This window comes from Passer domesticus, chromosome 1 (genome assembly GCF_036417665.1).
Source record: "Passer domesticus isolate bPasDom1 chromosome 1, bPasDom1.hap1, whole genome shotgun sequence".
Taxonomy (NCBI): Eukaryota; Metazoa; Chordata; class Aves; order Passeriformes; family Passeridae; genus Passer; species Passer domesticus.
The window spans coordinates 141,959,645-141,987,029 of record NC_087474.1 but is presented as its reverse complement, the minus strand read 5'-3'; the positions used below and the strand labels follow the sequence as shown (position 1 = coordinate 141,987,029).

At 37.9% G+C, this 27,385-nt stretch overlaps 2 protein-coding genes across 3 annotated transcripts in view; both read left to right on the top strand.

Moving 5' to 3' along the window:
* LRP12 (LDL receptor related protein 12) overlaps positions 1–18,323 on the top strand; it is a 49,917-nt gene extending 31,594 nt beyond the window's left edge. The window contains exons 3-7 of the mRNA XM_064394295.1: positions 4,341–4,476; positions 5,930–6,132; positions 10,680–11,781; positions 12,620–12,752; positions 15,106–18,323. Of these exons, the coding sequence (XP_064250365.1) occupies positions 4,341–4,476; positions 5,930–6,132; positions 10,680–11,781; positions 12,620–12,752; positions 15,106–15,969 (2,438 nt within the window). The 3' untranslated portion in view covers positions 15,970–18,323. The remainder of the gene's footprint in view (positions 1–4,340; positions 4,477–5,929; positions 6,133–10,679; positions 11,782–12,619; positions 12,753–15,105) is intronic.
* Positions 18,324–25,806: 7,483 nt separating this feature from the next.
* The window catches only part of DPYS (dihydropyrimidinase), a 28,830-nt gene continuing 27,251 nt past the window's right edge, over positions 25,807–27,385 (top strand). For both annotated transcript variants that reach the window (XM_064394275.1, XM_064394286.1), the window contains exon 1: positions 25,807–26,321. In XM_064394275.1, coding sequence (XP_064250345.1) covers positions 26,052–26,321 — 270 coding nt within the window. In that variant the 5' untranslated portion in view covers positions 25,807–26,051. The remainder of the gene's footprint in view (positions 26,322–27,385) is intronic.

Below are 27,385 nucleotides of genomic sequence, written 5' to 3'. Positions count from 1 at the left end.
TTCTGCAAGCAGCAATTAGTGGAATGTTGTCTCTTTGCATATAAGCTATGAAAAAAACAAGAAGTGTTTATTCCATTTAAATCTGAAGAGTTCAGAAATATTTTCAGGTCTGTCTTTGAGGTATATTGAGCCATAATTGTCACAATTGCAAAACCAATTTCCCATCTCCCTAACCCCTCACTCTACATTTTAAAGAACTGCAGCAATGTTTTTTATATATATATATATATATATAATGATTTCTTTTTACTGCATGTCTCTGTATTGCAGAGCAAAGGGCATTTTAAATTACAGCCTTTTGGCTTGACCTGGAGGCAAAGATTCCCATGCCTTCTTCCCCTGTAGTTCTCCACGTAAGACTTTCAGTGGCTCCTGAGAGTTACAATGCAATAATTATCCTCCCTGTTCACGGTTTAGACTTTATCACAACATTATTCTCTTTTTACTCTAAGCTGTTTTAAACACCTTCAGATCATTTATCCAGCTGCATTCATGTCCTTACCATGTTCAATATAATGCATACCTTATCATCCTGTGGTTCACATTGAAAGCTAATTCTTTTATCTTTTCAACTAATCTCCTGGCATTACTGTGAAGATAAATCCCTAATCTCCCTCTCCCTGCTTTTCTGAAGTGACTTTTTTCCTTGACATGTTGTTCACTCTTACTACAGGTACTTCTCAAGATCTTGCTACAGAATTTTTGCATGAGTTTCTTAATTATTTTCTTATTACAACTTGCTAGTTGAATTTGGTACAGTAAATTTTTAATTGATTCTCTTCTGTTTACCAGTCAACATCCTGTAGTTTATTATAATGCTGTGTAATCTGGGGTGGTAAAGAAATTTCAGGAAGAAGGAAATAAGAAAAATTGTTGTGTCTGTTTTTAAAAAGTCTACAGGAAAATCCATGTGCACCAGAAAATTATGTGCAAGCTCTTTTGACCATTATTTTATATTGTAATATGTGAATCATCCTCAGTCCTAATTGCAGTATTGCAATTTACTGAACAGTTATATCACAGTAACAAACAGAATTGCAGATAGATTTTTAATAGAATAAAGGTTATCAAAGGAAAGAGTTTGAAACAGGTAAGAGATGGATGAACAGAATTTTGCCAGAGAATATTGGGCATTGAAGGGAATGTAAGCAAGCACAGCATTCATGTAGAAATGGTTGTGCAAGAGGAATTTGTTCCCCACTCCAAATATTACAGCCACCAGCATGAGATTTGAGAACATCTTGGGCATGCATCACTGGGTGTCTTTGCTTCTCTACAATGCAGCCTTCTCAGTTTCTTTTGTGCTTCTGCCTTGATTGCAGATTAATTTCCTTTTATCCTGACTCTTTTAATTTTCATTCTGCAGTTCTCTTTTGTATTTTTTATACTTTAAATAAATTATTATAAACCTAATCAATTTTCCTGTAGTTTTATGTTGTCCTAGACACAACTGACCTGTATGACAAATGCTTGTAGGGCTGCTAGCAATTGAGATTAAAAGTCCAAATTTTCCTCAACTTAAAGTAGGGATGTTTGCCTCTATTGATGCATTTCTGTTTTACATGCTGCCAGTTGGATTTTTTTTTTATCCCATATTCTTCATGTTGTTGCTTACATTCTGCATGTTTACAATATGTGGATTATAGTCTATTATAGTGTAGGAGAAACATCCTTGTTATGCAGAGGGTCAGGAACTGATTTTAAAGGCTTGCTATTGTCTTTACAAAGTATGTTCCCTTTAAAGCTGTTTTATTTCAAAAGGTTATCCTTGATTTTAAAAATTTATCTGAAAAATTATTCTCTCTCAAAAAGACTGCACTTCTGAAGTGTAGCTTCTGCACAGTTATCTTGACCTTTATGCACTTTTAAAGCAAACAGATTTCTGTTGTCTCCTGAGTAATAAGAGATTTTTAGTGCATGAATGTATGTCAAGTATGCAAATGTGTTTATCTTGTCTAGCCAACTTGAAGAAAGCTGTAATTCACTTTTCAAGTCCATTCCCTTTTTTCTGAACCCCCACTTTGTCATGAATACTTTCTTCAGTGTTTTCTCCTCTACAGCATTTGTACAGTTTTGTTCACCATGTGTTGCCTGTGGTGATTCTTGCTTCCTCGTGCCCTCCATAGTCTGTTTCTCTCTCCCCATTTTGGATGCTGTTGCAAATGATCATCTTTTGCTCTCAGCTCTGTTGTGTGAGCTTTACTGGAAACAGAGAAAAACACATCTTAATAAAAGCATGTAGAAATTACAGGGATAAAGTTGGTTCTGCAAAGGTTAAAAAAATCCTGAGTTTGAGTAAAACTGGAAGCTTTCGTGTGCTCTGAAAGTATTACCTTGGTTATACAGGATTTTTATGTGGAATTTCTTCCATTCCACTTGTGTACAAATATGTTACTATTTGTACTGCTGTAGGATTTAGCATTTTAATATTTTTGGAGGTGAACTCTGTAAAACTGAATGAGCCCCTGTTGAGTGGATTATTTTTAATGTATTTTAGTGCAAAGTTTCCTTTGTCAGGTAAACTTAATAGCTTCTTTAGAGGTTCTCAGTTACAAAAGTTTTTCTGTTTGGAAATACCCGATAGCAGGTGTATGTTGTAGTGTAAATTTACCTCTAGGCAACTTTTTTGAAACTGGGGACTATTTCAGTAGTAACCAAGTAGTATGTGGAATTGTTGCCAGCATTTGCAGGCTTGGTACAAAATATATTATACATTCTTCTACTTTTTTGCATGTTTTTGTTCTGTATGTTTTTTGGTTTTTGTTAAAACTGCTATTTTACTTTAACAACTGAATAACCCGCTTTTCTTTCAAGTCCTTACATTTATTGCTTGAACAAATGTTAAGTATCAAAAGATCACTTACACAGGAGCTGTGTTCCAAATTACCATGGTGTTAGAGCACCACCTATAGGGTTTGCTCAAAAATTAAAAAGAAAGTGAATGATTGCATATTCAAATGAAATTATTTCTGTGTTTTGTGACTTTCATCCTGAGATATTAGGGCAGCTCCTGTGTCCTATAGTTAAGGTATGTTAATACTTAACTGTGAAGCATGGCTAAAGCTCTAAAAACTTGTGAAAAACTATTTAAAGCATTGTTCTCTTACAGATATACAGGAAAATAGAAAATTTCATGAGTTTTATTTTTGCTGTGGTATTTAAGTTGATATAGAAAATTCAGACATAAGTCATCATTTTTGTCTTTTAGTCCTTCTAAAATATATTTTAAAGTGTATTTGTTCTTCCACATAGAAATACTTTAAAGTAATAATAATTTAAGATTATAACTTTTTATAATTTCAGGTCCCCATAATATTACAAAATTATTTTTAAAACTTGGTTTTGTATACAAATAGAAAAAAGTAACCTGTCCACAAATTACATTATTGCAACTTTTCCACTGTTATAAATGCAGTTCATTCTTCATCAGTTCTGATTGGCTATTTTAATCAAATAGGAATTCTAAAAGGTTTTGATGATCAGAAAATCATGGAAGTGCTTCCTTACTTGTAATAGTTCTTGTGTTCAAGCTGCTGTGTGTAACTTACTGGGCTACCAGTAACTTTGACAGCTTGGCATATTTTGGCCTCTCAGTGATAAAATTGAAAAATAAAAACACAGAGGGCAGTTATTTTTAATGTGTTTTCTCACCTCTGAGACTTCCTCATAATTTGAAGCTCTGCAGTGAGAGTATTCTAGCCTTTCTGTTCATGTGAAGGTTGTGTATATGCTATGTGACAGGTGTTGGATATGAGGCTGCTAAGAGGGGGGTGAAACAGGAAAAAAAATCCACAAAGTTAAATGTAAGTACATATGAAATATGAAGATAAATAAAATCAGAAGAATTAAGAACATTCCGGCTGTGGAAGGAACAGCAGCTGAGTTAAGGCCAGTGCAGAAAGCTACACCTATAATAAAGTAAGAGTACAAATGTCTGAGTTACTTCAGTTGCATATAATTAGACCTATAAATGTAGGCTTTCTAGTCCATTATCAGACATGGAGTTATGCAGGTCTCTCTGCTGCAGTAAGTGCTCTTTTCCTTTCAAGCATTTGGAATCATGTGTATGGAGATCATTTCCATGCCAAGAATTGGAAGGGGGAAGGTATTTAATTGATGGTCAAACACTGGGTCTGCCTAAGACAGAAAATTTCAGCTGCTTGATTATTTGTTCCATTGCAAACTCCTTCAGAAGTTGTGAGGTTTTTAATTGGTATGTCATCTAATTCACTCTGTTCTCCCTGATTGGGTGATGATTGGTTGGGTGGGGTTTTTTGTCCTTCTGGCTTTAAAAAAAATGGAATTAATCAAGTTGTTTTCAATATATATGTCTTTCTTAGCTTGTGGAGATATTCCAGAACAAATTCGATCACCAAGCGGGACAATCACCAGTCCAGGGTGGCCCTCTGAGTATCCTGCCCGAATTAACTGTAGCTGGTACATCCATGCCAACCCAGGGGAGATCATTACTATAAGGTAACAGTGCTCCTGTAATATCCATGTGGATGGAGGAAATACTAACCAGGCATTTTTAGCTGCCAGTTGTACACATACCAGTTTTCTCTTCCTTCCCATAAGTGAAGGATTCCAGTTCTGTCTGTTTTTTGCCTTGCCTTTTATCTGATTTGCTTGCACATAGCCATGCAGCATTTGTTTTTAGCTGGACAATTAGTGACTAGAAAAAATATCAGTGTGCTCATTTATTTAAATTTTTTCAGTGTGTCTGAAACACAGGAATCTTTAATTAAAAAGTATGTAAGTAAATGTGACTAAATGTAATGCATCATTGCTGTGGGGTCTCCTTGCATGCTTAAAAATGTCAGGGACAAATAGCAAGTCAATAGATAGCAGCTTAGGAAAGGCTGAGTTTTAATACAGGGAGCTCCTCACAGTTTCACATATCTTGTAGCTTTTCTAAAGTAGTAATGTAAAAAACTTGTTGATTCAGGTTCTCATCAGTTCATTTCTGACTACTGATTTCTTTTAGCATCAACATAGAAATTAGTACTGCTTCATAGACTTGATTATGAAACTGCATTACCTGCAGATTTTTTTTCAGTTTCCAGTTCAGACTTGCTGACCTGAGAAACTGCTCTTCATTATGAAGTATTTGCTTTGACATCAGTTACTTGTTTAAATTCTGCCTCTTAATTTAAACAGTCTTTCTACTAAATATTTGACTGGCATAAATGCAATGTAAAGTAGGTAAAACTGCTCTGCTACTAGAATGCTTTCTAAACTTTTCATACTGTTTATTTTTAATAAAACTCCTTTTTTCTTTCATGTTGTTTTCTTCTACTCATACATACCACATTTCAGTTCTGATAGTGCTCTGTTGTCTGTACAGACGTGTTTTGCACAGTCTCCCCCTCACATGTTGTTACCATGGCAGCTTGTCTTGAGCAAGTGCAGCTATACCATGGCAGTCCATGACATAATGCTGGGGTAGCTGAGTAGTGCAACTGGGAGAAAGTCTTATCTGAAAACATAATTTTGAACAATTTAACTGTAATTATAATATCAAATCATGTTACTGTCATAAGTGTAGCATTGGCTAAAATTCTGGTAAAATTTGAGTTAAAATCACTTAGTGGTGTATGACAGTCATTAAATGAGACACATAAGGACAATTTTGTTACCAGAATTTTAGATTAAGAAAGTGTGTGTTTTGGTAGCAAAATTACATTTATTTGAGTGGTGGATGCAATATTTTGTTTGACAGAATAGATCTTTGCTGTCCTTGTAATATAAAAGTATCAGCACAAGGTTAAACCCTATTTCTACAAGGGTAAAGAGAAGCTACTCTTTTTATTTCAGAAGAAGAAGTATTTATTTCAAAAAGAACTTCAAACTAATTTTCATGTGTAGTAATTCAGCATCTTGTTTGTGTAATAGTTCAGTAGCAATTTTGATCTTTTCTCTTTTTCAGCTTTCAAGATTTTGATGTTCAGGGATCTCGACGATGCAGCTCAGATTGGTTAACAATTGGAAGCTACAAGAACATTGAAGGCTATAGAGCATGTGGCTCTTCCATTCCCTCACCATACATCTCTTCACAGGATCATGTTTGGATAAGGTTTCATTCAGATGATAGCATCTCCAGAAAAGGCTTCAGATTAGCCTACTTTGCTGGTATGTTTCAAATGATACTTAGTATAATTTTATGGTTTCACTTTTTGTTTCCTGTTTCAAGAATTACTTTCTTCTAACGAGGTGCAGTACTGACTAAAGGTCTTTCCTGTAGTCGCCTCAAGGTCTGTTGAAATCAGAGAAAATGCAGATTAGGTAATCCCGTGCACAATCTGAATATTCAAAGTGGGGGTAACAATAAGTAGATGGAATGATATTTGGGAAGAAAAGGTTAGCCAGTAGTAGTAGGCACCTGGAAGTTCTTTAAATATAGTAAGATTTAAAATGTTTTCATCAGACAAAAATTAATTTGTTGAAGTAGTTGAGTAAACTTCTGAATATTAGAAATACAGTTAGAGAGGAAATAAATGGCAGGGTTGGTTTTTTTACATTTCTCACAGAATTTGCATCATTTTTCCCATCTCCAGAAGGCATACTATCTTCTAAAAAAATAAATCTAAAAAAATGCCCCCACATTAATAGATTATTCCAGCCAAGTGCAGACATGGTTCTGTACACGCAAAATTTTTCTTGTGTAATTACAGGATGTGATAAGAACTAGTTATCAGTAGTAATAGTTTGAGACTGTTTTGTGAGCCATTCTTGTTCTATTAGAGGTTGCCAAGAGAGAGGAGGAAGCCAGTCGTGGGTCAAGACTAGTTCCAAACCCTTCCTGGCTTTAAGAGATATTACAGTTTTATGTAATAGCATGATCATGGTGTTCTTCTACATCATGATCATCCCAAATACTGGATTAGATTTTTTTTGGTTTTCACAATGATTTCATGTTACCTTGCTCCCTCCGACTGTGCCTGTATCCGCTCACTGGCCTGCTCCAGATTTCTGTGCATGCTGACTTTTGACTCCTCCATAAAACAATTCATATTTGTAAACATATCCAGTGCTACCCAGCTTCTAAACTGTTCCAACAAGATTCAGTAAATCTACCCCTGATCTCTAGGCTAAGCTCCTGGTTTTTACTCTGCACTCTTCTTACCTTGTAGCTTCCTCCACTATGTCAGTCTCTCACAAACAAGTTTCCAGGCAGGCTTATCCCTCTCTCTGATCTGTTCTAAAGTCTACAAAAAAGCTCCTGCTGTGGTTCAGCTCCTTGCACTTTAGCAGGCCTTGGGGAAGTAATGCAGCCTTGCATTTGATACTGGCTCAGCTTTCAGGGCAGTGTTCTACCTGAGTTTTGTGCACTGTCTCACCAAAAACATGTCAGGGAGGAGGGAAGAAGCCACTGGCTAGTCAGTCATCCTGTGCTGCCATTTCTGCCAACAGCCCAGGTGAACACTGCTACCTGTGTCAGGCATCAGCCTCTGCCCTTTTCACCTCTCTCTTAAAGTAGATGCAGAGAAAAGGCAGCATTCCTTCCTGAGGTGTTTTGAGAAGGAAAGATAAAAGTGTGGAATGGGTGGGGTAGGTAAGCCATGGGCTTTGTAGAATTTTTCCTCTTCCTCATTCCAAATCCTTTCCTCTCTTTTTCTCTGATCTTGAGACAATTTCATTATGTAACCCCTCTTGGAAGAAGCTCTAACATATTCACTAACAAGCAGTTTTTTTCTGTTAATTGATTTCTTCTATTTTGTGTTGTAGATTAGAGTGCTTAAGACTTTATTTCTATGTTTATAAATGTCTTTTTTTAAAAAAAAAAGTTTTATTTTGGGAAGATTTGTTAAATTTTTAACAAACAAGTCTTACTGAAACTTTGGCTGGAGTTTGCTCCTTGTGATACAATACTTAGGAAGTATTTCACAATTGAAGTATAAGTGTAGTGTTTCAGTGATCAGAATGGTCTTTTGATGTTTTAAACTAACTTGTGTATAGGTGAAGAGTTGACAGTTGCTTTAATAATTATCTGGTCATTTCTGCTTTTGAGTGTCAAAAAAGGCTTCTGAAATGCTAGTGCATTTGCTATGCATTCAACTGTGCCATTTTGTGTTTGGTTTCTTCTCATCAGCCTTATGCAGTAGTGCTCAGAGTAATGCCTCAATAGATTAGTTAATTCAGTGTTTTTAAGGCTACTCTCAAAGCTGACAAGTCATCGTAGAAGAAGGTGAAAAACCAGTAATACAATAGTTACTTGAATGCAAGTTAGGCCTATCTGTGCTGGAATGATAGAAACACTACAGATTCCAAGCATAAAAGTGACCATTAGAGAGCCCTATGTTTAAAATCTGATGTGGAAGACAGGTCTTGTGAATTCATTGAATTAATTCTTGTTTAAAGAAAATAATAGGTAAATATTCATATTTAACTCAAAACAAACCAGTAATAGGAAGGAAAAAAGCTTTACAGGTAGGAAGGGTACTGGACTAGAAAGTAAATTTTGGGCCACTTATTTATCTTTCTTCCCTCTGTCTTCCTCCAACTACTTATTTATCAGCCTTTTAAATTACGGGAGTTGAAATGGGACTTACTGATGGTGATGTAGAGTGGAAAATAAAGTTACTAAAAGCACAGAGGTCAATGGCCAGTGTGAAGGGAAAAATTGTGTTAGTCCTTTGGCTACAACTGTATATGGGTTCTGCTAATGATTTTGTGCTATCCTGAAGTCTTTTGTGGTACTAAGGTAGTCTTACTTAGTACATCTCTTATCATTTTAAGACTAATTTTTGATTCATAGGTAAATTCTCTTCATGTAAGGATTGCAGGAGTGGTGATTAAAAATGCTAAATCAGGATCAAGTATCCCATCTCTTTTCTGGGATGTTTAAAAGCTTGTTGAAGGAAGAGCTTGGGTTGAAATTGTATCCTGTTTTGTTACTGCAATATTCCCATCCCAATATTTATAACTCCATGTTACAGCTTTCTTCTCAACCTCTTCCAGGTTCTGCAATGCATAAGGACTGAGGTAGATTATAATCAGTACTTGAACAGGTTCAATGATGCATATTCTCCTACCTCTTATTCTACTACCTCCTACCTGCTATTCTATTGCCTCCACCTATGGAGCTTAGTCATTCAATTTAGGTAGGACTAGTCTAGCAGTTCAGTTTTACAGGCTTTAAATTCAAAGCCAAGGTTCCAACTTTGCCATACTAATATTGTCAACCATATGTATGTCTGAGTGTACTATAAATACTTATATATCTGTAACAGAACGAGGAGATGGTATCATTTATACTGCATCTGTTTGGATTTTTTTTGTGTGAAATGAACATAGTCAGAAAATTAGTCACTGACAACACATACATTTTGCTCTCCTTTCATTTTTCAGTCTCTGAAAGCAGATTTGTAGACTTAAACATTCTTCAGCAGTACATATAACATTTATCACTCTTGATTTAATTTTTTCCTGCATTCACTTTTTAAAAGCCTTAGCATTTGTGAAATTTAAAAATTGTGTTGTACTTTTCTAAAGAAAAATTATTTTAAGTTAGAGTATTTATTTTCAATGCTTTCTAAGAGATATTAAAGTAGAAAAAAAGGAGAACAAAATGATGATATGACTTGACCTATCACAGCAGATCAGCTCCAGCAAGAAAAATTCAAGCTAGCTGTGAAAACTTCTATTATTTTGTATAGTGAAGCTCTGGAACTTTAAAAATACTTGATTGGAGAAGGCTCTGAAAAGCCTAATCAAACTCCAGTTGGCTCTGTTTTGAGCAGATTATTTTATTAGATGGCCTCCATTCCAATCTGAATTGTTCTCTTGTAAAAAAAGATAAAACATTCTTCTCCTGGGAGCACTAGGATTTCAGTGAGTTCATCATGCTATCTTTCCTGTTTCCTTATTAAACTTCAGGTATAATGTTCCTTAGAATGAATCTATATTTGTCTAGTTTATTTTCTGAATTACTGTTGTGTAAGACCATCTGCATTGCAGACTTGTTTTTAATACTTTGGCCATGACAGTTTGTTTTATATCAAATTTTACAGTCTGTACTGTGGTTTGTAGAAATAACAGTGATTGAAAATTATATAGCAGTGTTTGACTCAACTGAATTGTTGAAGAGCTGAAATAACTTGGATCCAAGGTATGCTTCTGTGTTCAGCATGGCTGCAACTTCAATAAGTAAAGGCAAGCATGCGTTTCTGCATTTGCTGCACTCTCATCTTAGTTTCTGCAGGAGAGACAGGAGCAAACAGTGGGAAAAGGAGAGGACAGAGGTTTCTTTTTGTGGTTGGTGGTAATATGTGATCTTAAGCTGTCAGCTTCTCTCTTGCCTTAGATCCTTTGGTACAAAGTAGGAACTTCCAAAAGGGAAGAGAGTCTCACTGCTTTTCTGAGAAAGAATTTGAGGAGATAACCAGTACTGTTGCACAAAATGTTTCTGTATTTTGAGTGATAGATGAGAGAGTGTTTTCGTAACTTATTTTTAGCATATATGACTGAAATCAGCTAAGGATAAGATTCATGCAGCTGTGTTGATGAAATTTTGACTTGAAAAACCTGTTTTGTCTTGAAATTTGCTGAAAGTTGCCATGGTTTAAAGATACTTCAGGCATTTGCTTTGCCCTTCTGAAGTACCTGGTGCAGCAAATAAATACAACACAAACTATGAAGTGGTAAACTCTAAGAAAACTTCTTTTTTTAACTTTCAGGGAAATCTGATGAACCAAGTTGTGATTGTGACCAGTTTCATTGTGCTAATGGGAAGTGTATTCCAGAAAGTTGGAAATGTAACAATATGGATGAATGTGGAGACAACTCAGATGAAGAAATCTGTGCCAAATCTAATCCTCCGACAGCTTCTTCCTTTCAGCCTTGTGCAGCTGATCAGTTCCAGTGTCTGTCCCGCTTCACCAAGCTTTACACTTGCCTTCCAGAATCTTTAAAATGTGATGGTAACATTGATTGTCTTGACCTGGGAGATGAAATAGACTGTGATGTGCCAACATGTGGACAGTGGTTAAAATACTTCTATGGTACTTTCAGTTCTCCCAACTATCCTGACTTCTACCCACCTGGCAGCAACTGCACCTGGCTGATAGACACTGGTGACCATCGCAAAGTAATCTTGCGATTCACCGATTTTAAACTTGATGGTACAGGTTATGGAGACTATGTCAAAATATATGATGGATTAGAGGAGAATCCACGGAGGCTGTTGCGTGTACTGACAGCATTTGACTCTCATGCTCCGCTCACAGTTGTTTCATCCTCAGGACAGATAAGAGTGCATTTTTGTGCTGACAAAGTGAATGCTGCAAGAGGGTTCAATGCAACGTATCAAGTTGATGGCTTCTGTTTGCCCTGGGAGATCCCCTGTGGTGGAAATTGGGGGTGCTACACAGAGCAGCAACGCTGCGATGGCTACTGGCACTGTCCAAATGGAAGGGATGAAACCAACTGCACCATGTGCCAAAGAGATGAGTTTCCCTGCTCTCGGAATGGTGTTTGCTATCCTCGTTCAGATCGCTGCAACTACCAGAATCATTGCCCTAATGGTTCGGATGAAAAGAATTGTTTCTTCTGTCAGCCAGGCAATTTTCACTGTAAAAATAACCGCTGTGTGTTTGAGAGCTGGGTTTGTGATTCTCAAGATGACTGTGGTGATGGCAGTGACGAAGAGAATTGCCCAGTCATTGTGCCCACTAGAGTGATAACTGCAGCTGTCATTGGGAGTCTTATTTGTGGATTGCTGCTTGTCATTGCACTGGGATGTACTTGTAAATTGTACTCACTCAGGATGTTTGAGCGAAGGTAAGTAGAACTCAACTTCATAAAAATGTTTTGGTGCTTTCTGTCCTTTATATACTTGTAGTTTTATTCCCATAAGGTTATTGTTGCACATGATTTGTAAAGACATTGCTCCTTTTTCTTTGATAGTAAAAAGAGGTTAATCATAGACTTTTATCAGGTTGGAAGGGACCCATAAGGAATATCAAGTCCAACTCCCTACTTCTTGCAGGACATTTGAAGCTAAACCTTGCTAAGACCTATGGCTGATCATTGTCCATATGCTCCTTGAACTCTGAAGGCTGGGTGCTGTGACCCAGTTTCCTGGGTAGCCTGTTCCAGGTACTGACTACTCTCCCAGTGAGGAAAAAGGGATAGAAGTATTCTGATCACTTCACTATAGAGGGTTAAAGCTTTCAGATGGTGTTACCAAAAAGGAAGTGTGGGAAAACTGTAGTTAATTAATTTGCAATTTATATCACCGTTCTTTATATAACAGCATGTTTCTTCTCTTGTAGGCTAGTTCATATCAGGATTACACATCCTTCACTCTTTTACAATAATATAAGAGTTACTTATGGTGCTTTTTATATTTGTTTGGCCCATGGCTTTGGGCTGGTTTGTTTGTTTTTAAAAAAAAATTATTGTTGGGTTGTTTTTTTTCTTTCATTTCAGCTGGACAGACTCACAGGAATGACTATATTCTTTGCCAACTAAATTTGAATTAAATTAGCTAGACTGCCTCTTCTGAAGTTTTTTTATTTTAGATTATAATAGTCTGTTGTGCTTTCATTCTTATATATATATACATATATATAAATCAGTGTCTTACATATTTTGAAACTTCTTTTCTCTTTGAAAGATCATTTGAAACTCACTTGTCAAGAGTTGAGGCTGAACTGTTAAGAAGAGAAGCTCCTCCATCCTATGGACAATTAATTGCCCAGGGTTTAATTCCACCAGTTGAAGATTTCCCTGTTTGTTCCCCCAATCAGGTAAGATTTCAAAGTAGCAGGCAGACCCCTTAAATTTTAAGGAGACTGAGATAAAGATATTTTAATTTTCATTCTGCTTCTTTTTCCTCTATAGCATTTCCTTTTTCTTCTTTCAAGTCAATAGTGTTATACAAGTGATATAGCCTTTGGACAAAATCATGATATAGTAAGAGCACATTTTCTTTTGCAGGCTTTCTTTTGTTGGTAATGCCAATAATGCACACTATAGAACTCCCTCTTGCATGAAAAGTAATAGATTGGTAGATCTAATTGTATGTTCTCTATTACTGTTGTGAAAGTAAAGATTGCAAGATGGCACTTGGCAATTTTGAAAAGAAGACCTAGCCTTCTAATGCAGAATGGTAGTTCACATGCACAGTGTGCAGATATGTTCTTGCCTGCTGTGTCTAACAAGATGATGGGGAAAGACAGGGTGTCATATCATATAAAATTATCATGAATGAGTAATAAAGCAAAAGCTAGTAAATGGCAGTCAGTAGTTTCTAGTCACCCAGATTCAGAGGTGTATTTCTTACGTGCATTTCTTACTTGGTTGATGATTGAGTTTCTCTCAAAAAAACTTTTCAAGTAGTTAAAAAATGTCTTTCAGTTATAAAGCTCTTGTGAGAAATAGAAGTCTTAGTCTGGGAATCCCGGTGTGCTCTATTAGAATTGGCATTAATTGTGTTCTATTGCAGTTAATATAGCAAAGTTTATGGTAAGAAAAAATTGCATGACTATCACATGTTCTTTCATGCTCACATGTTCACAAGCAGCTGGGATCTGCCACAAAAGATTAGAGGAAAAGAGGAAAATAAATTGCAATTTGCATGAGAAGCTTTAAAAAAACATTGTAAAGATTTTTTTGGATAGCTAAATTAGCACTGAACTTCATTAATAAATTTAATAATTGTCTGTAGTGAACACTGTAGAATCCCGTGTTCTTTTTCAGTGGGTTACTGTGATTGTGATAAAGATCAGTATGTTTCTGTTTCAAACTAGTTCTGTACTTTCACAAATTTGTCTTGCTGTCCTCTTATCCAAAAAAATTAACCTTCACTGGTTTATGGTGGATCTTTGTTCACAAGTCTCTTGAGGTAGGGTTAGCTTGAGAAAGTCTCTGGAGACAATGCAGTTGTCATGCCCAGATGTGTGAGTCCTCTAGTACAGGTAACATGGAACAAACTAATGCTTCCTGAAGAAACACTGTCTGAAGGATGGTGGAAGAGAGATAAAGGTGACAGCATGAGAACACTAGATTTCAGTTTTTATAAATTAAGGGAAATACATATGTTAACGGTTTAATCAGGGAATGGCTATTCTGAAGAATGTTCTACTTTTTTGCCATAGTCTTAAGGAAAAGTTGCAAATATGGGCTTTATCCTATAATTAAACACATTTGTGAATATTTTTAGAATGATGAACACCTGGAAGATGATCTACCCTATTTGAGAATGGAGCTACTTAACTGAGGCAGTGTTTTCTCTAAGTTTGAGATAGATCTCCAAGACAAAGGAGTTTCTGTTCTTATGTTTATGTTACCTTACAGTTGAAAAATTATACAGTATTTTAAAAGGAAAATTCAGGCATGCATTCTTCTGTAGCTGGATAACTAGAAAATGTATACTGAGTTTGGGAAATTTATAATTTAGAGCACATAAGATAATTTTATTTAAACAGAAGCATTAAAGCATTTTGAAACTGGAATTAACTGATTATATCAGAAACGGGGATGGAAAATTAAACTATAAGCCTCTACTGGAGAAGATACTTAATTTAGTCCCTTTGAGGCAGCCCTATGGTAGTGGATAAAGAAGGTGACCACCTTTGTTAAATCTTTCCGGAAGACTTTGTTTACAAATCCTAAACATTTTGACACATGTTTCTGTGTGCTGTAGTCTAAAATCCACAGTGTCTTTTTGGTAAGACTGTTTGTAACAGATTTTGTGTGCCTGCTCTGCTGGCTCTTTGATTGTACTTTTCTTTAGTCTGTGTTCCCTATCCAGACTATAGTGCCTTGCTTTCACATTGTCTTTATTTGGAGATCCTTTATTAGGGCAGAAATATAACTTGTATTGAAGTCTTTGCTCTTTTGTTGCCTTTGCATATGTATTTCCACTTAATTTGCCTGTTTATAATGTTTTTTCCTGTATAGCATCTAGACTTTTGTCATGCCTACTTTTTTCTTTTAAATAGCCTTTGCTACATATACCAGATCCTTATTAAGAAGGTTGCAACATTTTGTAATATTTAAGATTCTACATTTAACTTCATTCAATGCTGTTTTGTGCAATAGTTAATAGTTACACCAGTAGACTGTCAGTGGTTGATTGTTGCTTGTCTTCTTATTTAGGCTTCAGTTCTGGAAAACCTCAGGCTGGCAGTACGATCTCAGCTTGGATTTACCTCAATCAGACTTCCTATTGCTGGCAGATCAAGTAACATTTGGAATAGAATTTTTAATTTTGCAAGGTCACGTCATTCTGGATCGTTGGCATTGGTCTCGGCGGATGGAGATGATGTTGCCAGCCAAAGTACTAGTAGAGAAGGTGAAAGAAATAATACTCACAGAGGTTTGTTTTCAGTTGAATCTGATGATACAGACACAGAAAATGAAAGAAGAGACACAGCAGGAGCAGTTGGTGGTGTTGCTGCCACCTTGCCTCAAAAAGTCCCTCCTGCAACAGCAATAGAAGCAACAGTGGGAGCGTGTGGGAGTTCCTCTGCTCAGAGCAGCAGTAGCAGCACCACGGATGGTGGAAGAGAAGTGACAAGTGTAGAGCCCCCAAGCACAAGCCCTGCACGCCACCAGCTCTCGAGCGCACTAAGCCGTATGACTCAAGGCTTACGCTGGGTACGCTTTACTTTAGGGAGATCAAGCTCAGTGAATCAGAACCAAAGTCCTTTGAGACAGCTTGATAATGGGGTAAGTGGAAGAGAAGAGGATGATGATGTTGAAATGTTAATTCCAGTCTCTGATGTAGCATCAGACTTTGACATGAATGACTGTTCAAGACCTCTACTTGATCTCAGCTCAGATCAAGGACCAGGGCTTAGACAGCCTTACAGTGCAACACATCACAGTGTAAGGTCATGCAGTCGAGATGGCCCCTGTGAGAGCTGTGGCATCGTACACACTGCCCAGATCCCCGACACTTGCTTAGAGGCAACAGTGAAAAACGAAACTAGTGACGATGAGGCATTATTACTCTGCTAGGTACGGATTGTTTAGGAAAGATTGTGTACAAGTTGGAGCAATATCTGTCATTGTTTTGTACTTCACGGTTAAAATTAGTTTTTAGTTTTAAAAAATCCAGGGCAACATTATGTTAAAGCTATTTTAGCCTGTGTGGTTGATTAAACTTCTCTTATACTGGTTGACATTATGGAACTAAAAGAGGGAACATTTTAATGGCTCTGAATACACAGTGTGTGTATCCAGTATAATTGGATTACTCTTTAAACTGAAGTTTTCCTCATTAGTTTCAAATTTAGTTTATCCTGGTACTATAGTTCAAACCTGAAACATGGCTGCTCAAGACTTAGTGGCTGCCTGTTTAACCCCATATTAACAGGTGAATTTGTACAGAATTATTTTCCTTTAGGAATTGACTGTTGTATTATTGCCAACATACTTGTAACTTAATATACTAAATATGGTAAGGATTGTTAATGTAAAATATGTACTTTTCTTTGAGTTTATTCAACACTTTGTCTAAATATTCTTGAATTTCATCATAATGTGAACTTACTTAAAGGGAGGAGAAACTTTCTCCAGGAGCATTCTTTTTCTTTCAGAAGTACAAAATGCAATGATATATGGAATTTAGGCATAGTAGATAAACTGATGGCAAAAGCTTTTTTAGCACTGACTTTCCTAAACTGCAATCTAATATGGTACAAGCCAAATAATATGTAAAATCCCCAGTCATTAGTCTTTTTGATTTGAAGTAAAAAAGGGCCGAAGATATTACAATATGTGTTAGTTCTTTAAATATCCGATATGTACAAATACACTACAGAAAAAGTTCCAACTGGTAATAGATCTTTCCCTAATACTGTAGGGTATAAAGCTTGTTTGGACTCAAGGGATTTGCACTAAAATCATATTAAGGTCTCTAATGAGCTTAGTGCACAAGCACTATCACTTTAAGTACTATTATTGTCTAATATTGCAATGGCTATATATTTCCATGGCTCTTTTCTTGGGGTGTTGCGTTTTTGTTGCAATTGAATTTGCTTTACTAATTCCCTATTTATTCATTGTATTTAAAAACTGGTTTACTTGGTTGCAGACTGGTTGTTTAAAAAAACCAAAAGAAAACCCTTTTAGTGTATTTTTTATGATATTACATGTTGGAGCAAAACAAATCAGTGAGGAAAAAAGCTCATAACTTCCAATTTTGTGATAAGCAGGTTAATATGTGGCTACTAGTGTGACAACAAGAAACTACACCTTTTAAAAACAAAACTGTCAACTACTGTTTTATTTATTCTTTGCCAGTCTGTTTTCAGTAGGCTTAAAGATCCAGTATGAAATGTATTTGTGTGTGATTGTATGCTATTTATTAAATTTTAAATACTTTGTTGAATGTCATTTTAAAGCATGTTTAAAGTCTTGTGCATTTCTGTCGTGTTATGCTGTCGGGCAGAACTGACTAAAATTTTAATATGTATCAAAATTAAATTGAATTTTTGTTATGTTTTTGAGGTACTTTTAAAGATAAATCCAAGGTCTGTCTGGCTTTTTATTTTTTAAAATCCTCATCTCTGAAGTACAAATCACATGCAGAAGGAACAAACAATTGAATAGATTCCAAAGTGTATATATCTTCTCCCTCTTCTCTTCATTCACAGACACTGGGATGAGAGAAATAAACTATTTTACCATCTGGTTGATTTTTTCATGAGAGTTAGCAGGTAAATTCTGAGTTCAGGATGCAATTACATAGATTTGTGCTTTTGAGGAACCTTATGTGCAATACAGTTGTAAAAGATTTTATTATAATGACCCATGTGGTTTCAAGTTTCAGAACAGATCACAACACACTGGTACCAGATCAGGTACAAGTTGGCCCATAATTACACATACTCAAGTAAAAGTCATCAATGGCCATTTTTATTCACATTGAATAATATCTAAATCTGTGGTAATCTCTAGTCTGATTTCAGTAGCATTGCTTATAGAGCAGGCAGCTTTGCAATAGGAACATGGTAACACACCCTGAAGTATATGTGAACAGTATGTCCTGGTATAAAATACTGGGTTTTTAAACCTTCCTAATTAATTGTCATTAGCAAGTGGTTGTGGAAATGCTTGTCCCTGAGGCAGATAAATTTTAAAGAAAGAGTCTTCACAGAATACCTTCAGTGTTTAACACACATAGTGATCTAAATTTGTTCCATTAGATGCCCCAAATAGCATGTACCTATGGATTCCATATTGCAGATGTAAAAAGAACACAATGTTTAATTTGTTTTAAAGGACAAATGCTACACATTTAATGAGAAGTTGGATTTGATTGATAATTTGGAAAATTGTAAATAAAATTCATATTTGTATGAGGTGAATTTGTTGCAGTGATTTTTTCTTCTTGGTGATATTAAAAGGAGCGATTGATTTTTCCTTGGAGTAATGTATGAGTGATTGGTTGCGTTTGTTTTGTTTGAGGATTTGCATTTGTTTTATTGAGAGTTCCAATAAGACATTATTACCCTGTTTCTTGTTATGCTGGAGAGCTTGAATTAGTATTTTGTTGAATTGATTCTTGATTTAGCTGTGCTACAATACTACTAGTTTGAAAAAATGTCAGAAATATTTACTGTGGAATTATCTTGTTTTCTGTAATAAATCACTTTCATCTGCCAGCTTTGAAGAATCTAGGTTATTGTGAGGCAAGTTTTCTCCTCATGTAAAGTTATTTAAACATGAAAAGAGTTTGTCACCTTTCTTTTTCACATACCACACTTTTTTTGTCATTTGAAACATTATGGGGGTGTGTCTGAGCTTCAGATGGTGCAAGGACTTGTTTTGTTTCCAAAGTTCATTTTCAGTACAAGTTCAGCAAGTGTTGCTGATAACTCTCCTCTGAAAACAGGTTCCTGGAGCGGATGCTGGAATTAGTTACTGTATTATGTGTTCACTTTCTGTCTGAATGTCAAAGCGTGAACTTGTGCCAAAGCTTGGATTCAGTCCAGGGAAATCAAGTTCAGGTTGGGACACAAATACTGTTTCAGTGAAGTTTATATATTAAATACTCACTGCAGATCAAATGATGGCTTTTTCTGTTGGGATGAGGTTTTGCTTCCTTTCTGAAAAGTGAGTGTTTTATTCTCCTATATATATCTCCAGATATTCAACTGTGACGGTTGTCCTGAGGAAGTGCTGCACATTTCCCATAAATCTTGGTTTAAGTCAAAAGTTTTAATCTTTCTCCAGTTGTGATGAAGCTTTCTGTGAAGTGTTTTGTCAGTTTGTGGGGTTTTTTGTTTGTATCTTTTCTTCCTCCCTTGTGAGTTTCTGAGACTAAGCAGCTGGTAACTGAATTTCTCCAGGACATCAGCTACAAGTCAGTTGCTCAGAATGGGGTATGTTCTGAAAGGACAAGGGAGAAGACTGTCTTGTCCCTTTGCCAAGTCACCAAAAGTATACAGAGGTAAGCAGACTGATAGTTAAAACTTTTACCCTTCAATCCTCCACTGGGATTTTACTGTTGTATTTAGCTTTTGCTTCATCCAAATAAATTAAAGTCCATAATTATTGGACTTGATACAGAGAAGTTTTATAGCACAACATTCATGTCAGTATGTCTAGTTGAGGTTTCTGTTCATATGCAGTACCCACTGTCTGGTGAGTAATAAATGGGGGAAGAGAATGTAGGATTCACTAAACTGAAGTACAACCTAAGAATTCAGATGGGCAAGACTCCCCACATCGATGGAGAGAATAAGAGACATCGCTCTGAGCAGCGTCAGTGAGTCCTGATCACATTTTGAGAAAGGACATGTACAGTAAACAAAATTTAGCTAATCTTTGTGGATATCCAAGCACAAATTAGTGATTGTGATATTTTTACATGCACACTGAAATTTAGCAGAAGAGTTTAGCTTCCAGCATTAATTTCTCCTTGTGACCAAGTTGCATCCTGTTATCAAAGAACCAAAGAAAATACTCAAATGCAAGTGAATTTTTTTGCAAGATTGAGGGTTTTTTTCAGATCACAGTTACTCTTTATGCTGGGTGGAAAACACAGGAAGAAAAAAAAGATGAAAAGATGAGTCACTGGATTTTGAATTTTAATTTTGGAAAGGCTGTAATAAAACAAGACTCTAAAGGAATATAATTATATTACATTGCACAAAGGTTTATTGGGTTTTTTTGGAGACAAACAATTGCAGGAGACCTTCCCAAAAATAAGTCATAGTGGGTAGGACATGTCAAGTCAGGAAATAGGAGAAAGAAAGAAGAAGTTATAATTTAGTGAAGACTTCCTTACAAATAATAAGGGTTTCTTATGCAAAATGTAAAGGACGAAGAAATAAAATCGCTTTAAGGAATAAGGACATGATCGCTGAAATAAGCATATTATCTAAGAGGCAGGTGTCCGAATTCAGAGCAGAAATCTCAGATTTCATCACAACATGATGACTTGTGGTGTTACAGAGGTTTAGTAGAATTGCATTTGTACGTTCGCAATTAAATAATCATGCATCTGAAAGCTTGCCAGCAGAACTGAAGTAATAGATTTATCTGCTTCTCCAGGTTTATAAAACAGAGGAAAAACAACTGGTAAAATACACTGGTTTAATCTGTCATCTTTCCTGTGGTTAGTTAAAAACCACCTTGAACAGCCAGAGTTGGAAGAAGAAGTTCTGGTGCACCAGAGGAAGAAGAGGAGCAATATACAGGATAGTGAGGAATGTCATAAACTGACATGTATTTCTGCAGTGGCATGGCAAGGAGCAGAGATGTTCAGTTTTCCTTTTTCTCATCTACTCTGTTGGCCAGCAGTTATAGTTGTGACTTTGTGTTCCTTCAATAGATGTTGAGTTTGAGAGCTGGAGAAAACACAACTAATACTTTGCAGTGTTTTTTTTTAGACAATGCATTAGTAAAGATAACAGTTTCCAAAGATAGCTAATCCCTGTGCTTTTGTGGTTATGTTTCTTGGAGTTTGGAAAAATCCGACCTAAGAACTTAGTTTCTTTGAGATTATGCACCAGGAAGTGACTGACAGGTATGATGTGGGGTTTTTTTTCCCAGAGTACTGTGAGACTTAAGACTCCAATGCCTGAGTTGAACTGTCTCACAAATATTTAGAAAGTGGACATTTTATTGGACCCTTATTGAGCCAATGAATAGTGAAAAGAGCAAAGAGCACTTTGAGAGAGACTATGATGGTTTCTTAGTTGTTCCTCTGCTGGATTCCTGGTCATTCCTTTTTCTTTATTGGTTGTACTGTCTGTGGTTCACCATTTGTGTTGATCAAAGAGGAGGAAGCAGTTGGCCTTATGAAAATGAGAGAACAGTCACTACTTATTGTTTCTCTAAAAAGCAGAATGGTCTTCAGCACACACACCCCTTTGGTTGCCGTCCTTGGTGTCACACATGGGGAACCAAGGCTGGGTGCTAATGGGCTTCATCACTGCTAATGAATTTGTGGAAAGACTGGCACTAGGATCTTGGATGTAGTCCAGTACTTAGGAGAGCATATTTATAGTACAGGTCATGTGGAACTAGAGGATTGAACACCTTTCTTAATGTCCTTTAGCCTTGTTTTGTTATAGAAAACCATGGGGCATGCTTGCTAGTTTTGGAAAGCTTTCACAGCTGAAGAAGGCTTGAGAGCTTTGGTTTTGAAACCTCACCACTTGTGTCTGAAAATCCATCTCATTAAAGTAGCCAGCAGAGTTCTTCTGAAAACTTGTGAGGTTTTGACAAGGGCACCTGACTCATCTCGCAATTACAAAGACTTTACAGGTGCAAGTACATTTAGACCATCTGGTTTTATTGAATTGAATTTTATTAAATTCCCACTGCAGAGAAGAGGAGCATGAAAGCAAAACCCAGGTGAAGAGGCATTGTGGATTTTTATAGGAGTTGAAAGAAATTCAGTCCTTCTGACTTTCTGAATATGGCAAAAGATAACCATTCTTTCCTTTCCGCAAATCCAAAGTGCACCTCAGACTCACCAATTCTCCAAAACCTAGTGCTTTATCCATCATTACTGAAAGCTGTTGGTACCATTTTTGTTAATTTTCTCACACTGAAAATGTGGCTCATGATCCACATTGGTGGAAAGTTGTCAAAAATAAGTAATATTAATCGCACATTAGCTGGGCTTTCTTTCTGCTGCTCATTATCAACCTCTAGGTTCCTTCACAAAGTGTCTGTTTGTTCAAAAGCCTGTTTGCTGCTCCTGCATTTTGAGATACTTTTCAGCTTCAACAACTTTAATTTGAAGGTTAATGCTAGTAAGAGTCCTGGAGTTAAGAAGAAGCTGAAGACTGTGTGATAGTAGAAGAGCTTTACAGCACTAGGGTATGGTAAGAAGAATGTGAAATTGGAAGCAAATGGAAGATAAGAGTAAGGTGTGATAATTAAAGGAGAATTTAAATAGTATTTTATGCAGGCAGGTAGCAGTTAAAGGTTCCAGGATGAAGTGGGTGAGAGTATGTGTGTCTCAGAAGACTTTAAACTGATGGTGTCTGCATTATAATGACTTTTGGATGTCCTCAAGGTTTGCTGGATGTTCCAAACTTCAGTCCTCTGTTTCTTGCAAACTTATTCCTAAATTTGCTAAATTATTTTCATTTGATCAATCATGGATGTGGATTGTGTTTCCTTCAGGGTTGTTCAAATTGAATCAGTTAATCATTAGGCTACTGAGAAACCTCCTATGATTGTATTTCTGTGATAGTTACACTAAACAAGGCACTCCATATTTAGATTTCTAGGATTGTTTGCTTTGCTAGACACAACAAAGCATTAGCACATGATTCAACTTCAGATTTGTGAGCTTGGGAAGACTTTCTCCAATGGCTCTCAAATTATTGAGCTACTATGTAACATTTTAGGCTCAGTGAATGTTTCCTAACAGGAAACTTCTCTGCAGGGTTGTGGTTTAAGCCTGGCTGTTATTTGATCACTGCACAGCCACTCACTCAGTCGACTTGGAAGGGTGATAGTGTGAAAACTCGTGGGTTTGAGATAATGACAGTTTAACAGGTAAAGCAAAAGTTGTGAGCGAAGCAAAACTAATTCATCCCTCACTTCCCAGGGGCAGGCAGATGTTCTGCCATCTCCAGAAGAGCAGATCTCCACCATCCACTAACGGTGTCTTGGGAAGACAAGCGCTATCTACGCCAAATGTCCCTCCCCTTCCTTCTTCTTTCCCCAGCTTTGTATGCTGAGCGTGACCATATGGCCAGGGGTGTTCTTGTGGTCAGGTGGGGTCAGCTGTCATGGCTTTGTCCCCTTCCAGCTTCTTGTGCACCCCCAGCCTCCTCACTGGTGGGGCAGTATGAGGTGCAGAAAAGCCCTTGACGTAGTGCAAGTGCTGCTCAGCACCAATGAGAACTTCCCTGTGTTACCAACAGTGCCTTCAGCACAGATGCAAAACACAGAGCAATACCAGGTACTGTGACAGAGTTTAAGTCTCTTCCAGCCCAGACCACTGCAACAGAGTGGAGTCAAACATTGATTATGGGGCAAAGATTTGTTTGAAACTCTGCAAAGAGAAGGATAAAAAGGTAAAATGTTTTGTGGGTAAGTAAACACTACAAAGTCAATTAGAAGCCAGAAGCCCTGTTGGAGCAGCAGTAGATATTCAGTGATCACTGAGAATGTAGGGCCAGTTGTCTTCTCTGAGTATTTTAAATATTATTTCTGTTCCACCAGTGGTATTTCAGGCTATTTTTCCTAGGGACATCTGAACTGTGGAATATTAAATATTTACCAAATATACATAAATGCAACTGATGTGAGATTATATTTTTGTACAAATGGTTTAATTAAAAGGGCTGCTTAGACAGAATCTTGTTACATACCAATACGTTATTTAATGTGTTCAAAACCACCTGTGGGATAAATTCAGTTTTTCTAGGCACGGCATTGTAAGATGTGCTGTTGCTGGTTTGTGGGCAGCTCTGTAATTCTGAACTGGGCATGAAGTTACAGATAGGAAGGTTTAGGCATTTGAGAGTAGGATCCACAAGTCTAAATTATCCAGAAGGAAATCAGAGGAGGGGAATCAGAGTTCAAGCCTGTTCTTGTGCAGAAACAGATGTAAATAGGCTGTGCTACTCTTCATGTATTTATGTATGAAAGTTGTATGAAATCTTTCCTGTGCAACACACACAAAAAGGGAACTGGATATCCCAGTGCACACTACAATCTGCCTTCAGATTTCCCTCTGCCCGATTTGGCAGAAGGATTTAGGAAGAAACAGTTTACGACTGCCACGAGCCCAAGAGCATACTCAGAGATGGCTGGCTGAGTTTGTCATGCCAAAACTCCTTTCATAGAAAATACTAAGTAGTCATTGGCCAGGGAGAAATTACAAAAAAGTGACTATTTTAGGTTGGCAATTTAGGTACCACTGAAGTGGTACTGAAATTTCAGGGTGGAGTCTCTTTGTCAGTAAATACTGTAAAATCTGTTCATGCTGTTCTACTTCAAATCATTAAATATCCATTGGGGTGGGCATAGGAACTTAACTGCTGTAGACCACATGATCAGATGAACCTCTGACTTTGTTACCCCTTCTCCTCACTTAACAAAGGTCACTTAATTTATGCAAAGTGAAGCTGCTTTTCCAAATGAGTTTTGACCTGTTTTGTTGCTGTGTCAGGTTATGAATCTCTGTTCCATTGCACAAAGGTAAGGTGTAAGACAAGGTACTTTGGGCTGAGCAGATAGAACAGTAAATGTATGGTAATGCTCTCTTACCCATCATAAGGGAAGGAACAAAGTTGACATGCTGATGTGAGGGTGAGATCTTTCCAAATCTTGTGTCCTTTGTCTAAATGGCTTTTTGGTATCTTGTGTGGTACCCTCTCACATTCCTCAGAGACAATTTTCTATCTTGCTAAATCATCACCACTGAACTGGAAGAGGTGAGGGGATGAAGATGCAAGTGCTCAGCAGGTTTAGGAACACACTTAAGAGACTTCTCAGTTTGCAAATCCAGGGTTGTGGGAGAAGTGGGAAAATGCCATAGAAACTAGTGCCTCTGAGATGGTACAGAGCAGGTCTTTCCTCTTCTGTGGTGCTCTTTAGCTCATTTTTCAGTTGTCTTCGTTTTACTTTCCAACCTCTTTTTACAGGTGTATATTCTGAAACACATCCTGCCAAGGTCACACCAGCCTTGTGTGAAACCCAGCACAGAAGATCCTGACTTTCCCCTGGGCTCGGGAAGGGCTCCCGTGGGACAGGGAGATTCCAGAGGCCGGCAGAGCTTGTGTGGGCAGCAGCGCCGGGGGGTGGCGAGCACAGGCCGGGCGGGCACAGCAGGGCTGTGGGGCAGGTGGAGCATCAGATACTGAAATGGGATTTCTGCCTGGATGGTGGCACACACACACCCCAGCTTCCCCTTCAGGCCAGAGCACTGTCCTTGTGGTGTCATTGCAGTGGCAGTGGGAAGCTGTGCTTGGATCCTGAGGGTGGTGTGTCCCAAATCCTTTGAGAAACAGCTTGGGAGCAGCGTGGACCCCGCCATCTCCACTGAGAAGGATGCAACACCTGGGTCACCAGAGCACTGCACTCTGCCTTTCCCTCTGCATGGGCTGGACCCACGGGCTCCCCAGACATGGCTGCAGGAAGCTCAGGTCACCCCTGGGCTCTGGCTGCTTCTGTGGAGAGCTCAGGTCACCCTCGGTTTCCTCAAATGTGGCTGCAAAGCTTCGTTTGCTTTTGTTGTGATGATAAAACAAGATGATAAAATAGCCACATGCTCAAAGCATCTCTACAAACCCCCAGGTGCACAGGGCAGGCTGGAGTGTGTGCTGTGAGAACACCCCAGAGCCCCTGAAAGCCTGGCTCGCTTTGTCCAGGCAGAGTCCGGAGCAGAAAGGGCCCAAGGGCAGCGCCCTGCTCCCATCCGTGCCACTGGGCTGCACGGAGGAGGGAGGTGGAGCTCCGGGGACAGGAGGCAGTTCCTCTGTGTTTGTTTAAAGAGCATGGTGTGGTGGGTGTTTAGGGCCATTTGGAGAGAGCGGCTGCCCCGGGAGGAGGGGGCAGTGAAGTACTCTGAGGCAAGAGCAGCTTTCTGAGCTGAGGCCTCACTCTCACCTGCTGGCATGCCACCCCAAACCCGGGCTCGGCAGAGACTTTTGATCAAAGGGGGAAAAGTTGTGAATGCTGACCTCTCCGTGGTGGCTGATGTGTATGTGGAAGATGGAGTGGTGCAGCAGGTGGGACCAAACCTAAACCCAGAACCCTCAACTGGACTTGTGGTGCTGGATGCGACCAACAAGCTGGTGATCCCTGGGGGCATTGATACTCACACACACATGGAGTTCCCTTTCATGGGTAGCAGGTCAAAAGATGACTTCTACACTGGAACCAAGGTGGGTGCATGTGTGCATGTCTGTGTGTGCATCTGGGCTTTCTCAGGGAGGGTGCCTGCTGGTTGTCCAGTAGTATTTCTAAAAGAGAAAACAGAATGTAAATCAAGCATTGCCAGTTGTTCCTGTCCCTTTGACTGGGACATAGTCATAAAGCAGTTGGGGTACTCGAGGTCACCCCCAGCCAGTATGTTATTTTGGGCTCTTCCAGAAATTGTTATTGCGGGGATCAAGTGGGGCAGGCATTAACCCTGGCTGTCAGCATGCAGACTACAGCCTGCTTGGGTACATGCATCAAGCTTCATGCTTTTCTGAGCAAAGGTTAACTAAAGCAACAGTTTAATTTCCCTGTGCTGTTTAAGCACTTCTATGGTAATCTGATCTTTTTCCTCTGTTAATATGAGGGAATGAAGATTATTCTTCTGTCATTCACTTTGGTAACTTTGGTGCTTACTGTGTCTCACAATGAAAGTCCACTTCAAATACACCCTATGAAAGTACCTAATTTCTCCCAGTTTTACACTTGGAGTGGGTTTATTTCAGCTTTTTAGCTGATCTTATTATATTCCCTGAACATGAATAGTGTATCAATTACTCATATTAACAGTACCATGCATCATCTCCATACAGTTTCCATAACCAAAATTTTCAACCACTTTTCTAAGAGCTTTGTTGTGCAGACTGAAATCCTTTGTTCACAGAAAGGATCACATTGCCCTACTTGGTCTGTCTGCTAGCCATCACCTTCACAGATTGTTATATTCTCCTGTGAGTAGGAGAACTCTCCTGTGAGGTCCTCTCACAGGAGAACTGGCATTTACGAAAAAGAAGAAAATGAGTTTTTAAAGTTTTCTGAGTAACTGAGATACTTATAGGACAGGGAAGCTGCAAAACAGAGGCTGCGTACACGAAACAGGATATCCAGATGCCACTTCAGTGCCTACAAGAAAATTCTAGATCCAGCTTAGCAATCAGATGTCAAAAAGTTAGATATTGTGGCTATCCTTAACCCAGGTCAAAGTGTGGAAAGTGTTCAGACCTATTCACTGAAGGTCATCCTCTGACAA